At 41.6% G+C, this 24,276-nt stretch overlaps 1 protein-coding gene across 1 annotated transcript; it reads right to left on the bottom strand.

Moving 5' to 3' along the window:
- Positions 1–1,351: 1,351 nt before the first annotated feature.
- Positions 1,352–22,795, bottom strand: CCDC80 (coiled-coil domain containing 80). Its single transcript, XM_032098580.1, has 8 exons — positions 22,177–22,795; positions 19,908–21,808; positions 15,541–15,697; positions 11,138–11,274; positions 10,361–10,509; positions 7,060–7,163; positions 5,346–5,426; positions 1,352–2,704 (listed from the first exon to the last, which is right to left on the bottom strand). The coding sequence occupies exons 2-8, from the start codon at positions 21,798–21,800 to the stop codon at positions 2,358–2,360; spliced, it is 2,868 nt and encodes a 955-aa protein (XP_031954471.1). The 5' UTR covers positions 21,801–21,808; positions 22,177–22,795; the 3' UTR covers positions 1,352–2,357.
- Positions 22,796–24,276: the final 1,481 nt, after the last annotated feature.

Here is a 24,276-nt window from a genome sequence, read left to right as displayed (position 1 = left end):
GTAGTTTTGATTAAGAGCCCATCCCCACCTCTCTTGACAAATTGACAACTTGTTTGGGGTTGTCTTTTTAATGCAACTCCCACTGAATGACTAGGCTGGGTTTGGTACTTGCACAATTTAACTTTGGATTTCAGACAGGGGTATAAAAAAGAAAAGGCCATTTGGATCAGGTGCTGCATTCTTTTTTTTTTTTTTTGTGAGTTAACCCTCTCAGCACAAGACATTTAATTTATGTGATTTGTAGTGTGAGTTAAAAGGGCTTTCGTTTAAAGACTTCACATGAAAACAGGATTACTGGAAAGTTTAAATGAACTCCTGAAAGAAAGTGCCCCAAGGGCATTTTTCCTTCTGTCTACAGGAAGTGCCTGTTAGATGTCTGGTATACTTTCCTCTGCTTTTGCTTTAGGCAAGGAAAGTTAGGCAGCTGACCTTGATACAGTGATGCAGTAAGCTCTTGTTTTCTAAAAGTGAGCTACAGGACACTCCATTTTCTTCTAGAAACCCTTCCATGCTGTGATTCTTTTTGGTTTTTTGAATTTCTCTGTCCACAGCTTTCAGCTGTGGAAGTGCTGTCACTGAGAGCTCAGAAGCTCTGCAGGCAAAATCATTGTTAAATGCCTTCCCCCAACTAGCTCCAGTCACCTGAGAAAGGTAAGTCAGGAGCTGTACGCTGCACTGACTAAACCTTGTGATAGGGAGGGCAGCCTGCTCCATAGGGTGACCAGATTTGTAAAGCTAAAGGCCTTGTGACCATCTGTCTGCCCTTCTGACATTCAGAAGGGCAAGTGATGCCTGACCTTTTGTGACTTAAATTTCTGAAGAAGGCATCTGGTTTGGAGTGAACTTGTTGCTTTAGCCAGTTTTGTTTTCATCTGGGAAAAAAAATCAGGAAAATGCTAAAAGTCAAAATGCAGAGCATGCTGTGGCCAGCTTAGAGCTGTAGTTTCTCCCTGTTCCTGTGCTACTGCTGTGATGGCGATACCCAGTACGAGTGCCCTGTTGTGTGCATCTATATGTGGTGTGCACCCACATCATGGATTATAAAAAGAAATGTGACTGGTCAGGCACACCTTCGACATCAGAAGTGACTAATGTGCCATTATAAAGGCTGACATGGTATTTTCACTTAAAGGTATTCCATAATCTTTCTGCTGCATCTTCAGTGTTTAGAAATCTAACCCCAGTGGTGTTGAAACCATGGCTATGCATGCAGTTCTTGCCACTGGTTTCAGTAGGGTAGGGTGGTATTACAGCTCCAACGCCCAAAGACATCAATGAGAAGGGAGAAAAAAAACATTTCTGAAAGTGTGGCAGAAATAGAGATGCTTTAGCAGATAAAATTAATCTCAAATACTTTTTATAAACATTTAATCCAGATCACTTTTATAGGGCAGGGTATGAGAAGAAGAGGTAAAAGAGAATTTGAAATTTAGAGTAATAGTTTAATTAAAAGCATTATTATAGAGAGCTAGTTACAACTCATTGAAAATATATGTGAATGAGATTTCTTTTTCTGATGAAAATAATGCTTTTCAGATTTTCGTATTTCAGACAGTGCTAATCCTGGTTGGTGTTCCCACTTAGCTCTCATTAACTTGGATTTAACAGTGAAGTGGGCAGGACCTAAGAGAACAGGGACCCCAATTGAAAGAATAAATAGCCATGCAGTAAGCTTTGTAGTTAAGAACTTTACATTGTATTGTATTGGAACAAGTTCTGCCATAGCCATAAATCTTATTTTCATTCATAAAGTCAGCTAATTACAATGTTAATGCACTGTAGAAGGGATGCTGTCTTTTTAAACAAGATGTTTCAAAAAGATTTTATTACTGTTGTTGTTATTATTAAAGAGCATGCCCCATGCTTCTTTCTTAAATTTTTCTTCTCTGGGAGAGACCCAAAGTGTTGGTTCTTTGTTTCTTTTCATAAGCATAATGAAATCACACTTTCCAATAAATATACTTTTTTTTTTCTCCTTAGAAAAAGTACTAAAAAGCACATTGTTGGACAGTTTGTTTCCTGCCCTACTGTAGTGCCCATGGAATGGGGCTATGGGGTTTTTTTTGTTTGGTTTTAATACAAACAGCACCCGCTGATGGCCTTTGTTTATAAAGGTTTAAAAATATAAAGGAGTCTTTATTGTTTAAAGCTTCAATACTACTGGTTTGAATTGCTTCACTGTAAAGGCTTCTGCATTTTTTGACAAGGCAAATGACCAAAGTCCCTTGATTGAACAGTAGAAGAACGAGGCGTGGATATTTAGGTGGCCTGGGAAGATTTTCTGCAAGTGGCCACCTATTGCTTGGATAGCTATTGGAAGACAGACATGGGGGCGGTCAGAGGCTAAGTCGCTCTGTTCAGTATGGATATCCATGGTGGTAACTTCCATGGTGACGGTAGTCATCTTGGTAACCTTCCTGGTAGCCCTGGTGGTAGCTGTGGTAGCCATACCCGCCATACTCATCATCGGGGCACTGCATGCCCAGCGACTGCTGGATTGTCATTTCCTGGCGCCGGAGCTGCATGGAATCAATCAGGTCATACACAATCGCCATAGACCACATTGGAGAGGGATACCAGGATTTGACGTTGCCATCTTTCCCCACTAGAAGCATGGAGAAATATTCCGGGCTAATTTGGAAATAATTTCGAATGTCTTTCACCAAATTAGCTGGGACGTCTTCTCTGTCTACAGTTGAGCTTCCTAGAAAGTGATCACATAAAATCAGCATTAATCTATTATTTAGGTGATGATGATTATTTGTAGGTAAAAAAGTTAGCAACATGAGATAGGATACAGCCCAAGAGTTGGCAATATAAGATGCTTGTAATTTGCAAGTTCAGATCCATTTCCTGGATCCGAAATGAAATTGCTCTACTGTGAGCTAAGGATGTATTTTTAACAGCTTTTTCAGGTTTAGTAAACTTGTCCTTATTCTCTAGGCTGAAGCTACTGTAGTGTGGTACATCTTTTTGTCACTCAAAATCCGTGAACTTCTTTGGCTTCTTTGCAGCTAGGGTCACAAGTTTATGTATTGCAGAATGCATATGTGAACAACAGTGAAAGAAATCACGGGAATTGAAGTGTGATAGAGGAATTTCTGGATATAGAGCCTTACTCTTGAACTGTCATGGTATGTGAGGTATGGGATGTGGTAGACGTCATTTGCTCTTCAAAGTATATTTTCTAGGGTAAATCTGGTGAACTCCAGGCTTTTAAGTGTGAAGTGTGTGTTGGGTAAATGAGTAGAAACTGTAAAGCAACTAAGATCAGTGGGCACATATATGCATAGTTGGCTTGGCAACAGGACTCTTACACGGTGGCACCCTGCTTTACAGACTTGAAGTTCTCTGAAAGAGGTCAGCAAGCAGATGGTTAAGGGTAGCCTGGCTGATACAGGCTATATGAATTTTCAGAAAGCTTCAAAAGGTCCTTTGATAGGTTGGTTGAAGCAGGAGCAAGGTGGGAGTGAATGATCACCTGTATTGGAGGGAGGTCATCAGTAAAGTTCCATGGCTGTGCTGGGACTGGTGCAGTTCCATGTATGTGTAAATAACGCACACAAGATATGAGCATGGAGGTTAGTATACTGTGAGTGTGAAGGTACTTACAGTAAAGAGTGGGAGATGATTGTGAGGCATTGCAGAAGATCCTTTAAGACTGTATGACTGGTTAATAAAATTATAGAAGAAAATCTACTCAGATCAAAGTGATACACTTGGTGAAAATTTTTCTGACTTCACATAAGTGGTGAAGATTGACCATTACCACTTGCCAGTGAGTTCTTAGGGCTATGAAAGAAAATTTCATGAAAGGGTACTTCAGTGCTCACTAATGGCCAAAAGCAAAACCAAATGTTATAACCATGAGGAAAATAATAACAGAACAGTATTATTATTTTACTATGGAAACCTCTTATTTGTGTGCATCTTGAACACTGCATGAAATTCTGTTTCTCTCACCTCAAAAGACTATGGTAGAACTGGGGAGAAAAGTCAGGAAGTCAACAAGGTTGATCACAGGTTTGAAATAAATTCTGTATGATTCTGTATCCAACTAAGTAAAGACTGCAATCTTTCAAATAAATGGTTTGGGGAAGACCTGCAGAATTGTCAGTGTTACTGCAGAGAAGGATAGGGATTAAATGTTTGCCTTTATCCCACACAAGAAATAAGGGGAATCAAACAAAGGTGTAGGAGCCATGCTCAGGACAAATAAAAGGTATCTCTGTAGAAGTTCTCACAGGAGAACACGTTCTAGGAGTCAACATCAATTCAAGGGGAAATTAGACAAAGATCTGTTGATCTTAACAAATAGGAACTATAAACAAAGTAATGAAGCCTCCAGTGAAAAATCAGTGGAGGCTGCAAGAGTGTTGATGGAAGAAATCTGACATCAGCTTCCTCTGTTTATTTTTCTCATACACGGACTTAATGTAGAAGTGCTATAGAAGGAAGGACTAGAATGCTTTCATGCACAGAGCAGTTGGAACAGAGATGGGATAAATAAGATTCCTTCTGTCTTTGTTCCTCCACTGATGGAGGCAGTTGTTTGGATTAGGTAGAAGAGGAACCCGCAGCATTTGAAAAGTCCCCACTCTGTCAAGGATATCTACCTGGAGTAGTAGCTTGCTGGGATGCAAGTGGAATAATAAAGAGAACTTATAAGAAAGACTGAGAAAGATGTTTTACCAGGGCCCAGAGATAGAACAAGGAGTATTAATTTTACACAGAAAGAGGGTATATTTAGATTAGATATAAGGAAGAGGGTTTTTAGGATACAGGTGGTATGACACAGGAGCAGGTTGCCCAGATGGATGCCCTGTCTCTGGAAGTGTTTGAGGATAGGTTAGATAGAGCTTTGATCAACCTGATGAAGTGAAAGGTGTCCCAGCCCATGGCAGGGGATTGGAACTAGATCATCTTTAAGAAGTCCTATTCACTCCAAGCCATTCTATGAATCCATAGAGGAGAATCTGCTGAGTGTGTGTTCTATTAACCCTACAAACTCTTGAGTGTGCAAAAGGCACATGCATCCCTGTCTTTAACAGCAAGGCTGGCAGAGGAGTGTACTGGGGACTGTAAGCTTAGGTGGGAAATCAAAATGTGAGATGACTTTCAGGTATTTGTGCTTTTCTGTCCTGAAGAACCTATATAATGTTTAGCACAGAAACACTAAGAAAGCTTTTTGTTTGCTTTTGTGTCATCTTGTTTTTTAAAAGAAACAAAGCAAAAGAGGAAAACAGTCATACTCATCCCTCTAAAGAAATTACAGCAAAGAAGCACTCAGCACTGAATAATGCCCTTCATGTGTAGTACTGAAGAAACTGGAAACAGTCACTTACCATTAATTGGATACAACTCTAAAACACCTCCAATATCTTCTCCAACTCCTAGCAATTTGAGGATAGTTATGTGGCGCAGACCTGTGGAGGAAATGAAAGTTTTGGGTCAGACCAGACCTTTCTGCTTATCCTTGGGCAGATTTCAGTTTAATCAGCCAGGTCTGTGCTTGCTAAATTAAGGCCCAGTCTCAGCTAGCCCTCCAGGAGAAAGAGTTACTGACTTCTGTGGAGTCCCTGCCAGTCACATCACCTGTCCCAAACAAAAGGATAAGCTGAGGTGTTGAGTAAATGTGGTATCAGTTGCATAAAGCTGTTTCAAGGACAGCAGCATGGTGGTATGGTTCTGTAGCATAGGGATACAACCATCAGATACGCCAGTAAATTGCAGAGGCCATTCTCCAAATTCAGAATCTTCCTGTACTGTTTTCTTCACTAGTAAAGCTTTTACTTACCATACACACAGCAACAAATTATTTAGAGGCAGTATAATCTATGCCAGTTAAATTCTGAATGACTATGAGGAATAGCTTATGCCAGATACTCGCTTCTTCCATTTGTTCTGCACAGAGGCTTGGACTGTTGCTTTTGCTTTGAAGAAAGACCTTAGGGACAGCAGAAACTGTTCATATAACATGAGTCAGTACAATCTACAAAATCTTTGATGTAACTGCTTTTACAGCTTGGAGGTAAGATGCTTGGAAACAAACCACTTAGTTAAAACACCCATTGACAAATGCTTTGGAAACTCACTGGATTGTGTTCAAGCTGTCCCTACCAAAGGGTGGGGATACTCAACTGTTTTGATTACATTTTATTCTTCAGAAAGCATTTTGCAGTGGTCCATGTCGCAGTTTACTTTGGTACTTTCCAAATGAAGTGGTGCTGATACTCTGAACGAAAGCCAGGTGATTATGAATAAACAATCATACTGTGAAGATCTCCCTTCTGGTGTAACTGAAATGCATTGAAATAGCAGCTTTTGAAAGGGACCTGTTTGATTCTGTTGAAGGAGTCAAGTCTAGACCATGTGTGGTGTGTGCACTGCTAGCAACTTAAGGAGTAAGGCTCTCTGCACTTCATGACAAGAAGACAGAAGAGCACCTCTGGGTCTTGCCCTTAGTTGTCTCCTAGAGGAGCCCCTCTCTCTCTACTATGTTAGTTGGATCTTAAGTACCTAGTTAGGGGTACTTAAGATCTTATCTAGGTACTTATCTTAAGTCCCTAGTCTGGGAGGGCCTTTATTGGATTAAAGTGGCTTCCATTAATATTTTTACAGATTTTGGCAATGAAGCAGTAAAAAAAAGAAAAAAACCCTGATGGCCGTGCATCTCCCTGATGCCTGGCCAGTTCTGAGTTGGGTCTTAAAGGATCTGCCCTTACCAAAGCATTTTCCTTGTGTTGTTAATTTGTGCAGTACAAAAAAAACCAAAACCAAACCAAAATAACTATTACTCTCCTGAAGTACAAGCCTGAAGAGAAGCTTTGGAGTGCTAGCATTTTCTGCTACAGTACAAATGATTCCAGGGAACACTTTGTTTAGCTGTCTTAGGTGTCAGTGTGCTGTACTACGTGCTTAGCACAATCTTCCATTTGGATCTGGAGGAAAGTTTTCAGTTGTCAGACTCCTCAGGTTCAAACTTGAGCAAAGGAATCCATCACATCACCAGGAAGGATGTGGTTTGGGGGAGCAAGAGTATGATTCCGTTTGACTCACCAAAATTGCAGGCTTGTCCACTGAGAGCAGCAAGCTGCTGGGAATAAGCCCAATCTTCATCACTGGGAGCAGAGATCACCACCAGCCGCCTTCTCCATCGGAATCTGAAAAGAGAGTGTGGCCATGGTCAAGACGTGACTCAAGTCCTCTCAGCATTTCTGTTCTCTGTAGGCTGAGACACATCATCTCTCACAACTTCTAAGTAACAGCTGGATGGGAAATCTTCCCAGTTCTGTCCATCACTGGGAAAGGATAAAGCTTGTTTTGAGTTTTACAGCTCCAAAACTTTCAAAGAAACACCTGCGGTGCTGCTGCTTCACCAAACAAACACTGCAAAGTTTACAATCTTTGCTCAAAGCCCCCTTCAGTAGTTACAGCAATGCTGAGAAGTGTATATTCAAGAGAGAAAGATTCCTGTGGAATTCCTCACTCGGCATTTAGCTTTTACATCATTCACCACTGCTGGAACTGCACAGTTATTTTGCAGTCCAAGGGCTGTCTGAGAATTAGGGCGTATCTTCATTTCAGACATAACTCATACTTCTGTATAAATAATCACTGACCTCTTTTTTATTTCCTGCACCACGTTTGCTCAAAATGCCTTTAACCTGGCTTTAAATCTGAGCTTGCTTGTAAGTGTGTGGTTGTGTCAGTCTGTGGCTATATAAGGCATGCATGGGGCAATAAGATAAATCTTGGAATCTTTCTTTAAGAGGGACTGCACCATCTACCCAAGATTTTGCACAAGGATCTCCTTCCTTTCCTGTCAAGGAAAGGCAGTGCTATAAGGACACTTGAAATCTTTAAAAATTCTAACTGTGGGGTTTTTTTAATACTCTCTCAACAACTTGTTTCTTGAATATAGGTACTTCTCCACTTAACCTAAAAAGTCAGATTTATAGGAATTTGCAAAGCTGCAGAGATATTTTTACAGCAGGAAATGATCTTTTAAATGGATGCAGATGTTACTCTGCTATAATAATAGCCTGCCTTTCTGCTGTACCATGTGAAGATCTCAAAATGAAGGCTAATGCAAAGGGTCAATTCTGCTTCACTTAAGAGAAGCTGAAGGTGTGGTGGGACTTGCTCAAAGTCAGGGAAGAAGTTGTTAGAAGAGCAGGGCATGCTGATGTCTTTGCTTGTTGATTGGTACTGGGGGTTTTTTACAGTTAGAAAAGTAAATCCTTGAAAAGCAAACCTCAATTTTAATCTTTCTCAGGAGGAACAGCAAAGAGACATGAATGTGTGTGTACAGTCAAGTGAACAGGAACGAGAAGCACTAAGGATCACATATGTGATGTGAAGAAAAGGAGGGAAATTTTGTGTCATTCTGAAAATGGGGAACAAAATAATCTTTGTGCTATTTTGTACAGAAAAGCACCTGGTTACCTATGAACAGTGAGTGAGAATGTAGCCATTGGATCATATTTTGCCTAGGGAAAAACTGTGAGTCACTTTAAGATACTTTTCTACTGCTTTCTCGTTTTTTTTTAATATCTCCTTTGGAGTTACACAGAGCTGAAAAGCGTTGAAAGCCACTCAAGCTGTTTATTTCCCTGCCTGAGGAGCACTTGGTGTGCTTATCTGGGACTACATCTTAGAAATTAATTCAGTTGGTCCTTCACAGCTGTTAGTTCACCATCAATAAAGTACAGATTTCTGCTTTATTTCTGACATCAGAAGCCATGGACCAATACTCCTGACAAATCTGCCGGATCCTTTCCTGTGTGGATCCTTTTTTCTTCTTCTACCTGTTTTGCATCCTGTTCTGATGTGTGAGCCCAAAGAGCAGCACAGCCAGTGTCTAGGTCTTAGGGGGAACTCAGCCCCAAACTCAAGGTTCTCCTCCTTCTACATGTGGCTTTTAAGCATTACTCAAGCTGGCTCTGGCTCTCGTGGTCTCCTTTCACACCAGGCAGGCTTGTTAAGAACAATATTTGCATTATTGTAACTGACCTCTGCAAGGAGCAACACCAGGGAGATGATGCCAGGACCCTTGTTCAACTGGAAACACGATCTTGGACAAAGCTGGAATTAATTTTACTGGGAATCTGACCAGTTAATGTGGCTAGAGAAGTCCACCCAATATTTAAAGCCTGATGCTTCTTTCACAGACAACAAATGCATTCTGTGCAGCAGCAGTGTGGTTTATAGATGCAACATTCTGCATTTTTTGTGCCCAGTTTTCTAATGTGTGTTTATTACTAGGGCTGTTTCCAAGCAGAGAAGGATTTGGGGCCTGTCCCTTTCCAGCATACAAGCTCTTTCTTGTGCTGATCAGCTGTTTCCAAACTGTGGTTCTTCTTGGTGGTCTCAAGGATGAATCACTGGGACCTAAACAGGAGGTGGTGAGGTGGGTGGGGTGGATCTTGTTAAAGGTTCTTTTTCTGTTGAAGTGGCCATTGAATTTTAAAATGTTTATGAACCAACAACCTATTAATTTACTTGTTGCTCCTTTCCTCCTCGTCATAATCCATCATGCTGCCTCAGTTACTTTTAAAGCTGTCTGGCATCAACAGTGTATTCCCATGGATTCTGATAGTAGGTGAGGAGGATGCAGTTGTAACAGGAAAGGTCTAGAATGATGGGGTAGCACTAATTTCATGTCAATTACCCAGTGATAATTGAGAGAGGGCTATAGCTGCACAGCTCTTCTGTGGGTCTGAATGCCCACAGTCCAGGCACATTTATTGCCTGGAATTTAGGTCTCAATATAGAGTAATAACACAGCATATAGAGATTGCATAAACAAAATTGTCTTTCTGCAGAAGGTCTCCAACATTTTGCAAAAGACATCTGCAAGACCTTTAATCATATGCATGACTAATACTGGCAAAAACCAGCTGTTATCTCAAGCAGGATAAGAAGGAAGTCAGAATTAATTACTGATTTGAACTACATGGAAGGGATTAGAATGGGATTAATGAGATTGGGATGGTTGATGATCAAAACACATAAACACTGTGCTTCATACATTCAAAACACTGAGCTCACATCCGTGAATTAATCCTTATTTGCTCTTGTAATGCAAATCAGTTTTATTATCTCCATGTCATGATGGGGAAACTGAGGCACTGAAAATCAGTGTCCAAGGAAGGTGCAGTTAGTCAGGAAACATGCTTCCTGACTTCCAGTATTCTATACAAGACTGCATTCAGCTCTGGCTGCATCTCTGTATTTACTTAACACTGTAAATACTGAGAAATCTATATTTAAAAATCCCAGAAATAGTTACGTGGGTATTTTTACAGTACAACAATAATTCGTAGAGCTAGCAGCAGATAAGAACAGAAGGTGATACCTGGATAAGAAGCTCTCAAGGGATTGTTTCTTATCTTCTTTGCAGACAATGCCCTCTTTTTTCTGTCTTTCCATGTCTTTAATTCGTGATTGGAAGGTGTCAATCAAATCAAACACAGACTTCATTGCTATGGGTACTTCATAGTATTGCTGTTATGAAAAAAACCAAGACAGGTGGATATAAGGATGCTCTTATTAGCAGCCCTTCTGCATGTATCACAGCACCATAGGATATTTAGAGATCCAAGTATTCGAATTTGCACACAGGCAACAAGGCCTAAAACAGATCAGAAACTATGGAAAATATAACTGGTTTTGCAGTCAGACTGCCCTTTGGAAGTGGCGTATTTTCAGTCTTTGCCCAATGTGATAAGGCCAGGATGTTGCAGTTATTATATTCTTTTGTAAGGCCATTCCTAGAGGATTGTCCTTATGCAGTGTGGTGTCATCTCGCTGAGCAGCCAAGCTGTGTGTTTTAGAATGCCAGACGCTACATTAAAACCCTGTCAGCTGTGGGGAGGTCCTGTTCCTCACCATTCCAGCAGAAACACACAATTCCTGAGATCCCCTAAGTGCAGAAAATGAAGATAGCTACCTAAGTTCTGAAAATTTTGCTTACTGTTCTTTTGCTTGTCCTCCAGCAATGACCAGCTCCTGCATCAGTCTCTGATGTGCCTCACATGAAAGCCTGTAATTTCCTAAATTTTTCAATTTTTTTCATATTTTTCCAATGTGTTTTCTTTAAAGAGAGCTGAGTTCAAAGAGCTGAAACCCTCACCTTGACCTTCATGTCAGTGTCTGTCAGGACCATGAAGAAATCATTGTAGGTCATCCCATACTCTTTCCTCAACTCACTGATGAGCTGCTGGTCCACGAGATCTTCATCTTCTATCACTTTCATGGGCTTTTCATTATCTTAATGTGAGGCAAAGGAGAAATAAAAATAGTCATGGAATCACACAGCACTCTGCCTTTAATTTCACCTCAAAAGAAAGGGGAGAATTCATTTCTCAGAAGCTCTTTTCCTGCTGCAATATTCAATGTATCACAGACCATGGATGTGGCACTACGACTTTTAACTGTCCAGTTTTCCATCCCAGTATTCTTTGAAAATCAGTCTATCCTAGGCCTCATGCACTTCAGTATTTATCATGTGTACATTCTTTTGAAAAATCTTGCTTTTTCCTGGAAAGATCTTTTAGATTTTTTCAATATGCTCATACATGTATATGCATGTCCTAATCATTTCACCCACTGAAATGCAGCCACTTCTGTAATTGAAAACAGAAATTTTAACAATGTGCACCATGTGCAAATGAAACAGCCTAGGTGATTTGGGTCACTAAAATATATCTAGAACAGCTTGAGGTTGGCCAGCAAACTAGAGTTAACCTTACCAGTCTTAAAAATTTACATGGGAGATTCAGTGACTACAAGAAACCAGAAACTGTTCAACATGTCTTGAATGCTGCAGTGCTGGCAGCATACCTCTCTAGATACCCCACTTTGGTACTCCCTCCTCCTCCTGCTGGCTGATTCTAGCAGCCTGACAGGCGAAAACTTAATTTTGAGTACCCCTTGTGCCTACTCAGTGGTCCACTCTAAGAAAACATTCAGAAACAATGAGAAAAGGACTTCTGAACACAGAGATTTGAGGACAAGCCTGTGGAGGTACTGAGGTTCCTTACTTCCCATAGAACCAGGGTATATTGCAGTCAAGTCCTGAAAGTCTCCATGTCATCAGCACAGTCTCAGCTGTAGCACCCAGCACAGCCCTATACAACTGCAACAGTGCTGAAACAAGCCTCCATATGCAATTGTGGGCCTGGAAAGCTAAAGACAGGCTAAATCACACACCGAGTGAAATGTCACCTGGGCACCAAGAGCTCCCTGCAAACACTGCTTGCCTGTGTCCTGTGACACCACTATGAATGTTATATTCATATCCTCACTTAGAAATCCCAGCCATGGCTTAAGTGACCTGCCTGAAGTCAGAGACACAGCAGGTCATCAAGAGGTGGAATCCAGAGGTACAACTCTCCAGTCCCAGAGGTACAACTTTCCAGTTCCTTGCTCCATAATTATTTGCCATCAAATAGAGATGAGATTGACTGGTTCAAGTGGGGCACACAGCAACAGGAAAGATTGGAGCCATACAACAAATAATTTAAATAATTTTCTAAATATACATAGCTTTTAAGGGTCATACTGATCTGATTCAAATTTTGCAGTACGTCCATCCTGTGTATAGACTGAATGAAACTTCTGAATTAAAATTTTGGGAAAATGTTTGAATTAGAATCTGATGTTTAGGTTTCACACCTTGAACCCACTGTTTAAAAAAAAAAGCCAAGCCAGCAAATAATAAAATTTGGTTACACTTATCAGGCTATATATCTAACTTGCATGATTTTTCATGGTTTTATATACCTCAGTTGAAAGTTTTGTAAAGAATTAACAAGCAGTGTTATCAGCTTTTGATTGGATGGGTTGCTGGATATGCTAATTGGTTATTCACTTCATAAAATATAGGTAAATCCTGCATCAGATGCTTCACAAGTGAGATTTATGTGTTACTAATGGCAAGTATGACCATTAAGACATAGACCAAAAGTTTATGTTTAAAAGCAAAGACTGTCTCGTCGGCCTAGGTGGAGATAGAAAAGTTGTTACTGTGAAATGTGATGGAAAACAGCTACGGTACAGGAGTACCTTAGACCAACTGACCTATGGCACCCTTCTGCTTTAAACTCTAGATATCAATATGAAGTTAGAGTTTCCTTGTTAAGAGATCACAGAATCACAGAATCACAGAATGAACTAGGTTGGAAAAGACCTTTAAGATCATCTAGTCCAACCTATGACCTAACACCACCTCATCAACTAAACCATGGCACTGAGTGCCATGTCCAGTCTTTTTTTAAACACATCCAGGGACAGTGACTCCACCATCTCCCTGGGCAGACAATTCCAGCGTGCAATTACTCTTTCAGTGAAGAATTTTTTTCTAATATCTAACCTAAACTTCCCTTGATGCAGCTTAACACTGTGTCCTCTTATTCTGTCAGTGGTTGCCTGGGCAAAGAGACTGACCCCCACCTGACTACAACCACTTTTCATGTAGTTGTAGAGAGTGATAAGATTTTCTTTCAAAATCTACGATGAAAGGAAGAAAATTAAATTGCAGAGTAATACAGAAAATTCTGTATCAAGGAAAAAAGTAATGCCACAAAGGCTGTCCTGCCTTTCAAACTTGGAAACTATTTCTGTGGAGAAAAAAGAAGGTAATCTAATTTAGCCTTTCCAAGTCACTACTTGTCCCTGACCTCCACCTCATAAAGGAGTCTGGGATCCACACAAAGAACCACTGGAGCTGAGACTCTGCTGCTACCTGCAAAGTCCTTGCTCACTTTGCTTTTTCTCTGAAACAGTGGGGAAATGTTTCTCCGTACATCTTTGGCAGCTAGACAGGCTGGGAAGATGAGTTATCTTTAGAAATAATTCCAATGAGGTTACAAAGAAGGCCAGCAGGTTGTTTTAGCAGTCCAGTGGCCTAATAGATTAGGTATTAGCTTTGATTATAGGATGGGTAGCCAGGGGCTGATGTTTAGTTGATTAAAGCCCTGTTCCCATGAGCTAGGGAAAAGAGGCCACATTGCTTGGGCTTAAGAAAAGGCCTCTGCAGTGACACTCAGCTTTTGTGTCATTCCAGTGGGAAACTAGGAAATACTCTGTGGTTTCACTGTGAGCTAATCTTGACCAGTGTCACTGAGCTCTTTCATTCACTACTTCTAAATGCATTTGAAATCTCAAGTCAGAAGTCTTTTCTGTGGACTTTTCTGTTGTTATCATTTGTATTTCAGTCCCAAGATGCAGCACTCCGAGTAGACCTCATCATGCTGGGTGCTCAAGCTTCTCACTACAGCAACATACTGTGTACAAAATATTTCTTAGGAGCTTTTGCTACCTCTGATTCTCACAAAGAATGAGCCTTGAAGAGGTCATACAAGCAAGAAGGGTAGAGGAGAAGGGGAGGTAGAACAGAAAGATGTTTGTATTATTTATTTGTATTGTATATATTTCTATAAAGGTCAGGATTTGTTTTTTTGGACAAAACTGTAAGGTGAACTTCATGTAAGGTTTAATCAATACCCTTCCAAGTCTCCTGTTTTTCTTCAACAATTCCTCCTGTGAGAACTCAGCTGTTACATACACTTGTGTGGTTTGGGGAAAGTTTGGATGTAGGTTAAGTTTGAAACAGGCTGAAAGAGTATGGTCTGTGTCAGAGTGAATATCTGAATGTTAGCCAGACTAGAGCTAAATATAATCCTAAGCAGTCCACTGACAGGCAGATGGGTCTAGGTACACAAAAAATGACCTTGAGTAACCTTGGCCTGATATGGAAAATCCTGCACTGCTCCAGATTTGTCAGGGAGGTGCACAAATGGACAGTCTGGCAGGATTTGTTACTCACTGTCATTCAGGGACACAAGGCTAGGTCTCCTGCTAGATCCCATCCCTCTGAGAGTAACAGAGGCACGGCTGGAAGCCAGACATACATCTGTGATCTTCTGGCCATTTATATGCCAGACCTGAAACACCCTGCAGCTGGTTTGGTCCAGAGCTTTCTCATCCATCACACATCTTTTCCCAAGGTTTGGTAAAACCAGATGAACTTTGAGGGGAAGGATGTGGTGGACTTAAAAGCAAAACTAGAAGCTTTTATTCTATTTGCAGTATAGAACTGAAGAATATTTGTATTTCTTTGACTTCATACATCAAAGCATTCACAGTGGTGTTAATCTTTAGCTGCAGACAGGAATGAGATGGTTCACATGATTCAAGAGATACCTAAGCTTAAGTGCTTTGCTGGACTGCAATGTGAAGTCTTTGTCCAACCACTATTGCTACAAAAGGACAGGTTTTCACTGACTTTGGTGGGTGCTTCCCCAGGAACATTGACAGCAGTTGTTTAAAAGCTGCCTAAGAGAGATGAATGCTCAGTGTCACCTGTTTACATGGAAACTCTGTATGTAAAGAAGGTGGCATCAAATATGTCTAAATGAGCTATTTTGCAGGTCCTGCATAGTCTTAGATTTTGACCCAAGCTGGGGCAATTTCTCCCTTTGCTGTCTGTATTGTGCCCATGAGATGGAAAGAAAATATTAAAAGAAAAAGAACCTAGCTGGAAGTGGTCAATTTTCATGCTGCTGTTGTTCATGGTGCCAAAAATCGTGATGACTGAGATCTTCCTCGTTGCCATCTTGCAGAAGCTCTCCAGGTACTCGTCTCGCTGCTGTACGTACATGGTGTTGTCCGCCTTGGGCGTTGTGATCAGCTGGTTGTTGGCAGAGACAAAAGAGCTTGTTTAGTATAAGGAATGAAGGCAGATGATTATTTTACTGAAGGGGAACTAGTCACTGTCTGCAAACTGGGCTCTCTTTCCCATAAAGCTGTTACTTATTTGTGTTTGGAGTGTACCTTCATGTCCAGGCCTGACCCGAAGACATTCAGCCAGCCACAGGAAAACATTTGGAAGCATGTAGAGCTGGTTCCACCAGGTCCTCTGCTGCTTCTACCACAATGCTGGTAGAAGAAATACCACTAGATTTTACAGAAAGCCATGTAATCTCCTTTTATCCCTCACCCTGCCAGTCCCACCAGGTCTCCCTCACAGCCTTCAGTGGTGCTTTGAATCTAAGATTTTCCCCTACTCACTCACAGTTGGAGCCCTGGGAACACGGCAGCTGCTCTGCCCTCATCCCATGGTCCAGGTGGGGCTCCCATGGCTGTTTTGACTGCCAAGGAGTGAGTACAACTAGGGCTACATGAATATTTATGTAAATGATGGCCATCTAAGAAGACCTTGAAGACTTGCTAAGTCCACTGTGACCTCATATGAAAATTACTGATTTTGCTTTTCTTTGTTCTAAGCCACTTTGATGTCTTATGAGACTTATATTTGCTCAAAGGTACAGCTGTGGGTGAAAAGGAAGAGGAACAATTACAACAATAAAAGTATAAAAAGCTCTACATTTTACAGTACTTATTTCAAAGCCTTCTAAGGATTGCAAAGATTTCATTTTTAAAAAGTTTAGAGCACATGACTTAGATCCTTCATCAGTGACTGAGATGAAAATATTCCAGGACAGGGGTGTGTGTAACAACCATTCAGTGGTGCTATGCAGCAGTTTCCAGCAAAAGATGCCTAGGAATGCTGCAGCTCTAGCAATGTAATCATTCTAACTCACAGCAGTGAGCTGCAATCAAGCACCTGCCACTGATCCCCCAAATACAAAGGGGGCTGGAATCTGGATTCAAGTTTTATGATTTAAGATCACAAATAATCACCAAAATCCTTCAACTACAAATTTGTAATTTAATTTAATTTAATCTGTAGCAGGGGTAATAATTTTCTAGCTGCCTTCTGAAGTTTATGGGGCCTGAAGGCTAATTTTTATGGTACACTCTTTATAAATCCAGTTCATCAATGTAAAAACATTTCTGGGCTTATAAAATCTGCCTCTCATTTATGCAAAGGCCCCTGGCATGACTACAGCATTGGAAGATGAAGGTGAACGACAGTGACAGACACAAAGAGGATTTGATTTCTGTGCTACAGCATGTAACACACTGCCTTTAAATTGCATATAAAAATGCTTCAAATGAAAAAAAAAGGATCATGAGAAGGGTTTGTGTTGGGGAAGTTTGAGGACTGAGATGAAAAACAGACCATTGGTTTGTATTGTCTCCTCCTAGTTTGGGGGGTCATAAGCTGGAATGCAGAGTCAAGCCTGAGTCTGATCCACTTCATCAAACCTTGTAGAACAAAGCAAACTTCCAATCAAAGCTTTGTGCCAGGACTGTTTTAACCAAGGCTGTCTCTATCAGTGTTTGCATCACAGAATCACAGGATGGTTTGGGTCAGAAGGGACCTTCAAGATCAACTTGTTCCAACCCTCTTGCCAAGGGCAGGGATACCTCCCACTAGACCAGGTTGTTTAAAGTCCCGTCCAGCCTGGACTTGGACACTTACAGGGGTAGAGCATCCACAACTCTCCACAACTATCACTCTCCTCCTTTTTTTATAAGCTCTCGTTAGGTACTGGAAGACTCCTGTGAGGTCTCCCTGGAGCCTTTTTTTCTCCAGGGTGAACAACCCCAACTCTTTCATCCTGTCTCCATAGGAGAGGTGCTCCAGCCCTCTGATCATCGTCCCGTTTCTCGTTTGCATGCATGCATGTGGGGGTGTGTGTGTGTGTGCATAGGCATATATGTGCATGTGGGTATATATGGAGTGTTACATGTAAACTGTCAGTCGGCATTTCACCACAGAGAAATAAACAAAAAACCCAAACTCACTAGGCCAAAGTTTCTCAACATTAGTAAGACTGCAGTAAAAGCCCCACTGTAGAGAGGTGAGGCTGTGGGACTCAAAACCCATACATTTTTTTCAGTTTCTGCACCTGAGACCTATATTTGTCATTAATTGAACTTAACCCAGAATAGCCTTTAAAATTCCAGATATTTGAAATTCACACTGAGATCTGAAATTGTTGATGATATAGAACTTAAAAATGCAGGTCCCTCTCAAAAGATCTTTGGAAAAGGACTGAAACAATGTCCTTGGGAGCCAGTCTGAAAGACAAGAGTACAGCAAAGCAATGGGGAACAAGTTGGGTAGAGCCACTTCTGCAGCAATGTGGGCTAATTCTCTAGAGAGGTAGTTTGAAGACTCATGAATGACAGAGTTAATTGTAAGGACTGTTCTCCTAAGGGAACTGAACAGTTTGATAGGAAGGGATGCAAATAGGCACGTGTATGCATTCAAAGAAGCTTGAGAAGTTCTTTGTTTTCCACATGTGCTGTGCATGGCAAAGAGAAAGTAGAGTTCAGCCACTGCTTTTACTAATAACCAAACCAAACCTATTCTTCAGGGAACTTCAGAGTAAGCAGGTTGAGGATGTTATTAGATTCTGGAAAAGTGAAGTGCAGCATGGCATAATCATTTGTCTTTAGTCTGTTCTGACCTGATAACCTGAGACTGTGCAACTCTTTTCTCAGAGATCCAGCTGTGAGGTGGCCTAGTATCAGAAGGTTCAAATTTCAGGCAATCCTTTAAGTTGCCAGGACTGTGGTGGTGTTAGCAGCCTGACATCTGTGAGCTTTACTTTTGGCCCTTTTATTTTCAAATTTGTTTATACTTGTCCTGGTGTTACATATATTCTTGGAAACCACAACATTGAGACCAAATTTCAGGGATCCCAACTTCTGCATAGTTTCTTTCTCTGAGCTTTTGTTTTGGCTAAATATTAGTTAACAAGTAACTAATAGGCATTATTTGCAAAATTCATTCAAGTTCAAATTTTTTAAATATATGCCTTTTTTCCACTTCCAGTGCTAGCTCTGCAGAGTCCCTACAGCTTGAAGAACGGGGAGGGGGAGAAGAAAGTTGCCTTGTTTTCAGGCCCATGAATCATCAGCAGAATGATTCATTAAATTCCAATGGTTGAAATCTTAACTTGGCATCTTAGCTTGGCACCTTAGCTATTTGTATTGGAATATGGAGCACAAAAGTCAAAGGTGTTTGTGGCAATGACTATTGGACAATAACTGTGAAACAGGCCAGGTTGCAGTAGGATAATTTCATGAAACCAGCTCCCACAATAATATTTTTAAAGAACTATTTTCCAAAGTGTACCTTTCAGGATATGTGTCATCTGCCAGAAAAAACATTTATACTACAACTAAAACTGTTTCCTGTCCCAGGTGAAGTGGTTTTTATGATAAGTATTTGGAAAAACATACAACGCTGTTAAACCTGGGGACAAGTAACTCCAGACCATGCTGAAGTTCTCATGCTTGAGAACTTCCTGGCGTGTTACAGTTTAATAAAAACAGCAGGAGAAGAAACAAACCAAAATAAAGTTTGCACGGGATCTCTGAAGATGTCTAAGGGATCTGAATGCCAAATTCCCATCAGATCTTAATCTTGAATTCCCCATCCCTCAGGGCATCTGATCACAAGCCTTTGTGCATATCCTCAGTCAGCCTTGCATTAGTATTGCCAAGCCACCTGGCTTGCTTCCAGCTTTAGGACACCAGCACCAATATGAAGCAGGTGTGCCAGCTGGCAGGACATGGAGAGCACTGAAATGTGGCAACTTTGGCAAGTACCCCAAGGTGATGAATGGATGTAATCCACACTGGAACCTCATTTTATTGATCATAATGATACAGATCCTGACACCTACATATCCACTGGGAACAAGATAATCTGCTATATGGTGGCTCATGGAAGTAGCTGGGAAGAGGTTTTAGCCTAATCTCTGGATGACTGATTTTTCTAGTGCTTGTAAGATTTCCGATATGAATCTGTGAAAGCTGTTGAAAACGATCATTTGGGCCTACAGCTTTTACCTCTTGAGACAAAAGCATCAAAAAAGAGTAATACAAAACCACTATAAACTTAAAATTCCACATATTCCTACTAGGAGGGAGATGTGACTTCATTTAGGTAATAAGATTCAGATGAATGAGTTACTTACAATGAGCCGCCTCTTGCCTTCAAAATATTCCAGGAGGCTGGTTGCTGATTTCCTGGGAGGCTGTAGGAAAGTCTTCTTGTTGGGCTTGGGAAAATCCTCATTCTCAGTCCTGCTTCCCTTCTTCTTCTTGCTGCGGTCTTTGTCCTGCTTGCTCTTTTTCTCAGCTTTGACCTTCTTGGACTGCTTCTCACTCTTCTGCTGCTTGTCAGGTCTGTCCTTCTTCTTCTTCTTCTCAAGTTTATCCATTCGCTCATGCTTCTTTGATTCTTTTCCTTTCTTTGGGGGAATATTTCCAGCTGCAAACTGTTCCTCTAAATGGGAACTAGCAGGCTTGCTTGGGTCATATTTATCTTCATACTCATTACTGAGTATCTTTTCTTGGGTCTTCTTTTTTGGTGGTTTAATCTTAGTTGGTTTGTGTTGCCCAGGTGTGACATTCAGGTCCCTGTGGTTATAGTCCTTTCTGTCAGTTCTATTATCTTTAAATCTACCCACATTTGCCTTTGTATAGTGCACTGAGGGTGCAGTTGGGACTTCTGTGAAAGTGTCATAGTGGGCAGCCTTGTTTGGTTTCCGTGTGGCTGCCGGTTGTTTCTCTGGGTGGCTGCGCTGCCGGTCCCTGCGGTTTTTTTTCCATGCAGCAGAGTAGAAGTCCTCAGAGGCTGTGACTCGTGGTGTGGTGACGTCAGGGGCTACTGGCAGCCTGTGGTACTCTGTGGTGGAATGTGACTTCATGGTCCAGGTCCTCTGTGTGCTGGGGAGGGGTGTAGTTGTTGTTGTAGACTGGCTGGCTGTTGTCATTGCACGGGTGGTGGCACGAGTAGTTGTGGTGGTGGGAGGGAGGGTAGTGGTCCTCACTGTAGGCTGAGGAGTGCCCACTGTGGTTGTCATTGGTTTCCTCACAGTTTTGGTCCTTGTTGGCTGATAATTGCTCTTCCTTGGATCCTCCTTCCTTGCTGACACCTGGACATGTTCACTGCCAGGGGTAGGCTGCATGGTGCCCCCATTATTGCCTTCCTCAACCACTTGCCCCTCCACCCCAGCTGCTTTGCAAGTCTGGATGAAGCCCTTCTGCCTCATCTTCTCAATTTTTCTGATGGGGTTCTGATCAATGACTTCGTACATGGCCTCTAGCCTGACTGGATAAGGATACCTTTCCTCCACTTGAAGAGTTTTCTTCAACAGAACCATGCCAAATTTCCCTTTCTCCAGTTTCAGAAAGCTCATGAGCTTAGGTATGAGGGCAGGATCTAGTGGCTGTTCCAGGATTTTTCCTTCATTGGTTATCCTTCTAACTTTTCCGCCTTCTTCCCCTTGTTCATGGAACAACACAATCTGCTGGATGTGCCTCTCAGCCAATTCACAGTAAACGTCATTTTTCAGCAGGCTCATCATGAGCCGATAGTAGCCCTCAGAGGCATGGGGGGCAGAAATGACCCACACCCGATTTTTCCCTGCAAAGCTGGCCAGGACATTGGGAGAACTTGACCCTGAAGGGAAACGCACCACTCGTGACTGTGAGGCAGAGGATATCCCTTCGTCCTTAATCATCTCGGACTTGGAGTATTTGGCTGCAGCTGTGAGTCTCTGTACCAATCTCATTCTGGTCCCCATGCCCCTGGCCTGGGAGCGTGTTTCCCCTTGCAGGAGATTGGCAGGTGGCTTTGGAGGTGCTGAAGAATCCCTCTTGGTGACAGGGTGTTGAGGATTTGGGCTTGAATTCCTCAGGGATGCTCCAGACCTTCTTAGGAGGCTGCTTGAAGCCCTGTAAGCCAGGGGCACTTTCCTAGCTCCATGCCTCCCTCTTTCCACTAGCCTCTCTGTCTTCTCAGAGCCACACACTAACCATGCTGCCCACAGCAGGGCTAAGCTGAGAGCTGGCCTCCAGTTCATTGTGCAATCTGTGTTGGGAGGGGAGGAGAAAAATTAGATGTTAACACTATGATGATATCTTGCACAAGGGATAAAAAATGCAAAGCACAGGCTGGCTATTTTGTGTGATTTGTAAGTGCTTGATTACACCTCAGTCCTGCCCTAGTGGCTTTGTACATTTTACAGTTATTTTTGGAAAAACACAAAATGGATCACTTTATGAAAAAATGAGATCATCCTTCTGTAACACGATATTGTCTGTCTAAAACAACACCGTGATCTGCATCCTTCTCTCTCTCTTTTTCTCTCACACTCCCACTATATATACATGCAAAGACACACAGAGAAAGGGTCCCATACGTAGAGCAGAAAGACAAGAATTTGACTTGAAACTTACACTCTCAGGGAAGTTCCCCTGCCAGAGATGAGTTTTCACGTCTTTTTCCTTTAAGAGGAGACCAATGCCATACAGCTTTACTGTTGTTCAGTGATTTATCTTTACGCAGCCCAACAGGTCCCAGAGCCTGTTGTGTGTCTTGTAACTTTCTTCTTCACCTTCTTGACAGGCGGGATGAGGTTAGCGGAAATTTCCTTTGTGATCTCTGCTTCTCCATTTACCTGCAGGTCTGGATTTTTGCTGTACCGGTTACCCACACAGGCAGGGATTTCATTTAAGAAAAGGGAACTCCTGGCTGCTCCAAGTCTCTCTCTTTTAAACTTCCCAAATCTCCTTCCCACTCCTTACTTCCTCAGTCCCGTTTAGCTCCTTTGTTTCCAGAGAGGAAAGCACCAGCACTAATATATTTTCCAGGCTGAAGAAAAACACAGGAATGTGATACTGAAAAAAAAGAAAGGACGTTTCCTTTCCCCTTTCTCCACACTTCGACAAAAGCAAATTGTAAAACACCCGTCTTTTTTTCTTCTTGGCTGGCCGCGATCCCAGAAATGTCAGGGCAACCCCAGCCCTGCTCCGAACCAGCCTCAGACAACGGTGGCCACTGGAAATGGGGGAAACTTCACTGAGGATTTAACAGCTCAGCAGAACCCGCCTCCTCCCCACTCCGACACAGGGAGGGAGGAGGAGGAAGGCTCTGGGGGTTGAAACACTGCACAGCATCACAGAGCACTTCAGAGAGGGTGACTCCAGCCTTAACTCTTTCCTTCACGCGTCCCAGCTCCCTGGTGTTCTCTGACCTCAGCTTTTTCTTTCCTCCCGCCAAATGGACATTATCTGGATAAAAACTAGCCCTGTGAGAAGTGTGTTTCTCCATCAGTGTCAATAACAGCTCTGCTGTTTAAGAATTATTATTTTAAACCTCATTATTTCTGCCTTGTCTTTCCCCTTTCCTTGTTTTTTTATTTTCTGGGAGTTCCTCAGTGAAATCTAATTTTTCTTCACTTTTCAACCAATTTGTCTTTCAGATCCTCATGTCTGTCAGAGTATTCTTTCCTCAAACATCATATGGGCATGACTGTTTGTTAATTTGTAGTTTTTAAAGAGATCAGGTTGTTTACTATTGTACTAAAATTAGAGTCATATCTATTTCCCGTGAATGGGCACCAGCAATGAAAAAAATAAAAAGAGAAAAGGTACAAAAATACCTACAGAGACAAGGGTAGAGGCAGGGTCATGTCCTTTGCTCTCCTTTCACAGTGTAAATGACACCATTCTATTGAGCTGACGTAAACTGGCACAGCTTTCCTGCCAACACCTGGTCTTCAGCTGATTCACACTGGCTTCAGTGTGCTGTGCACCTTCAGTGTAAAACACCACTTAATTGCAGTTGACGAGTAACACCTAAAAATATCCAAGATCTTAATACTACTTTAACTGTTTTCCAAGATTTTCCTTATTGATAGGGATGCTGTTACATGTCCATGGTAACACACTGGATTTGACTTCAGTTACATTGTCTGGAGGTAAAAGTGCGCTTTCTAATTTCCTTGAAATTAATGTTTTGAAGAAAAAAACTTTCTATATTATTTTCTTCATTTTTATTTAGGTTTTCAAATACAGTGATAAACTTCAGTAGTGCTTTTGCTAATATGCATTCCCAGTTTGTGTTTTGTGGCCAGTGGTTTGCCCTGGAGGTAGGGGAGAATGCTCAATGCCTGTGCTCATATGAACACGAGGGTAAAAATGCTCAGCCTTTCCCAAAATATCCTATCCTACATCCACTGAGAGGTAATGGAACTGTACCTCTCACAAGGATCACAAAACTGGAGATCTGTGGGGTAAGGGTGAGCAATATTTTCCACTTAAATTAGTGTCAAACCTGCTGGTTTATTAATCTTGACAAGGAAAAAATGTCATTAAAAATGACACTGTTTCATCGTGGCATTTTAAATATACTGTGATTAAAAATGAGGTTTTCATTTCAATGTTTCATCCAGTTTCATTACAAAGATTTTAAAAAGAAGTGACCCTACAGTGCTGAAGCCAAGTATTTAGCTTGGGGTAAATTAATTAAAAACTTTAAACTACCTCAATTTTCTT

This window comes from Corvus moneduloides, chromosome 2 (assembly GCF_009650955.1).
Source record: "Corvus moneduloides isolate bCorMon1 chromosome 2, bCorMon1.pri, whole genome shotgun sequence".
NCBI lineage: Eukaryota > Metazoa > Chordata > Aves > Passeriformes > Corvidae > Corvus > Corvus moneduloides.
Note: the sequence above shows the minus strand (reverse complement) of the source record. Positions and strands in the feature narration are given on the sequence as shown.

Excerpts from the sequence above, each read along its gene's own strand:
- CCDC80 (XM_032098580.1), bottom strand. The coding sequence starts at position 21,800 with ATGAACTGGAGGCCAGCTCTCAGCTTAGCCCTGCTGTGGGCAGCATGG. Across the intron at positions 15,698-19,907 it reads AAGGCAAGAGGCGGCTCATT|CTGATCACAACGCCCAAGGC; the intron begins GTAAGTAACTCA and ends GCCAACAACCAG. Across the intron at positions 11,275-15,540 it reads AATTGACCACTTCCAGCTAG|ATAATGAAAAGCCCATGAAA; the intron begins GTTCTTTTTCTT and ends CCTCACATTAAG.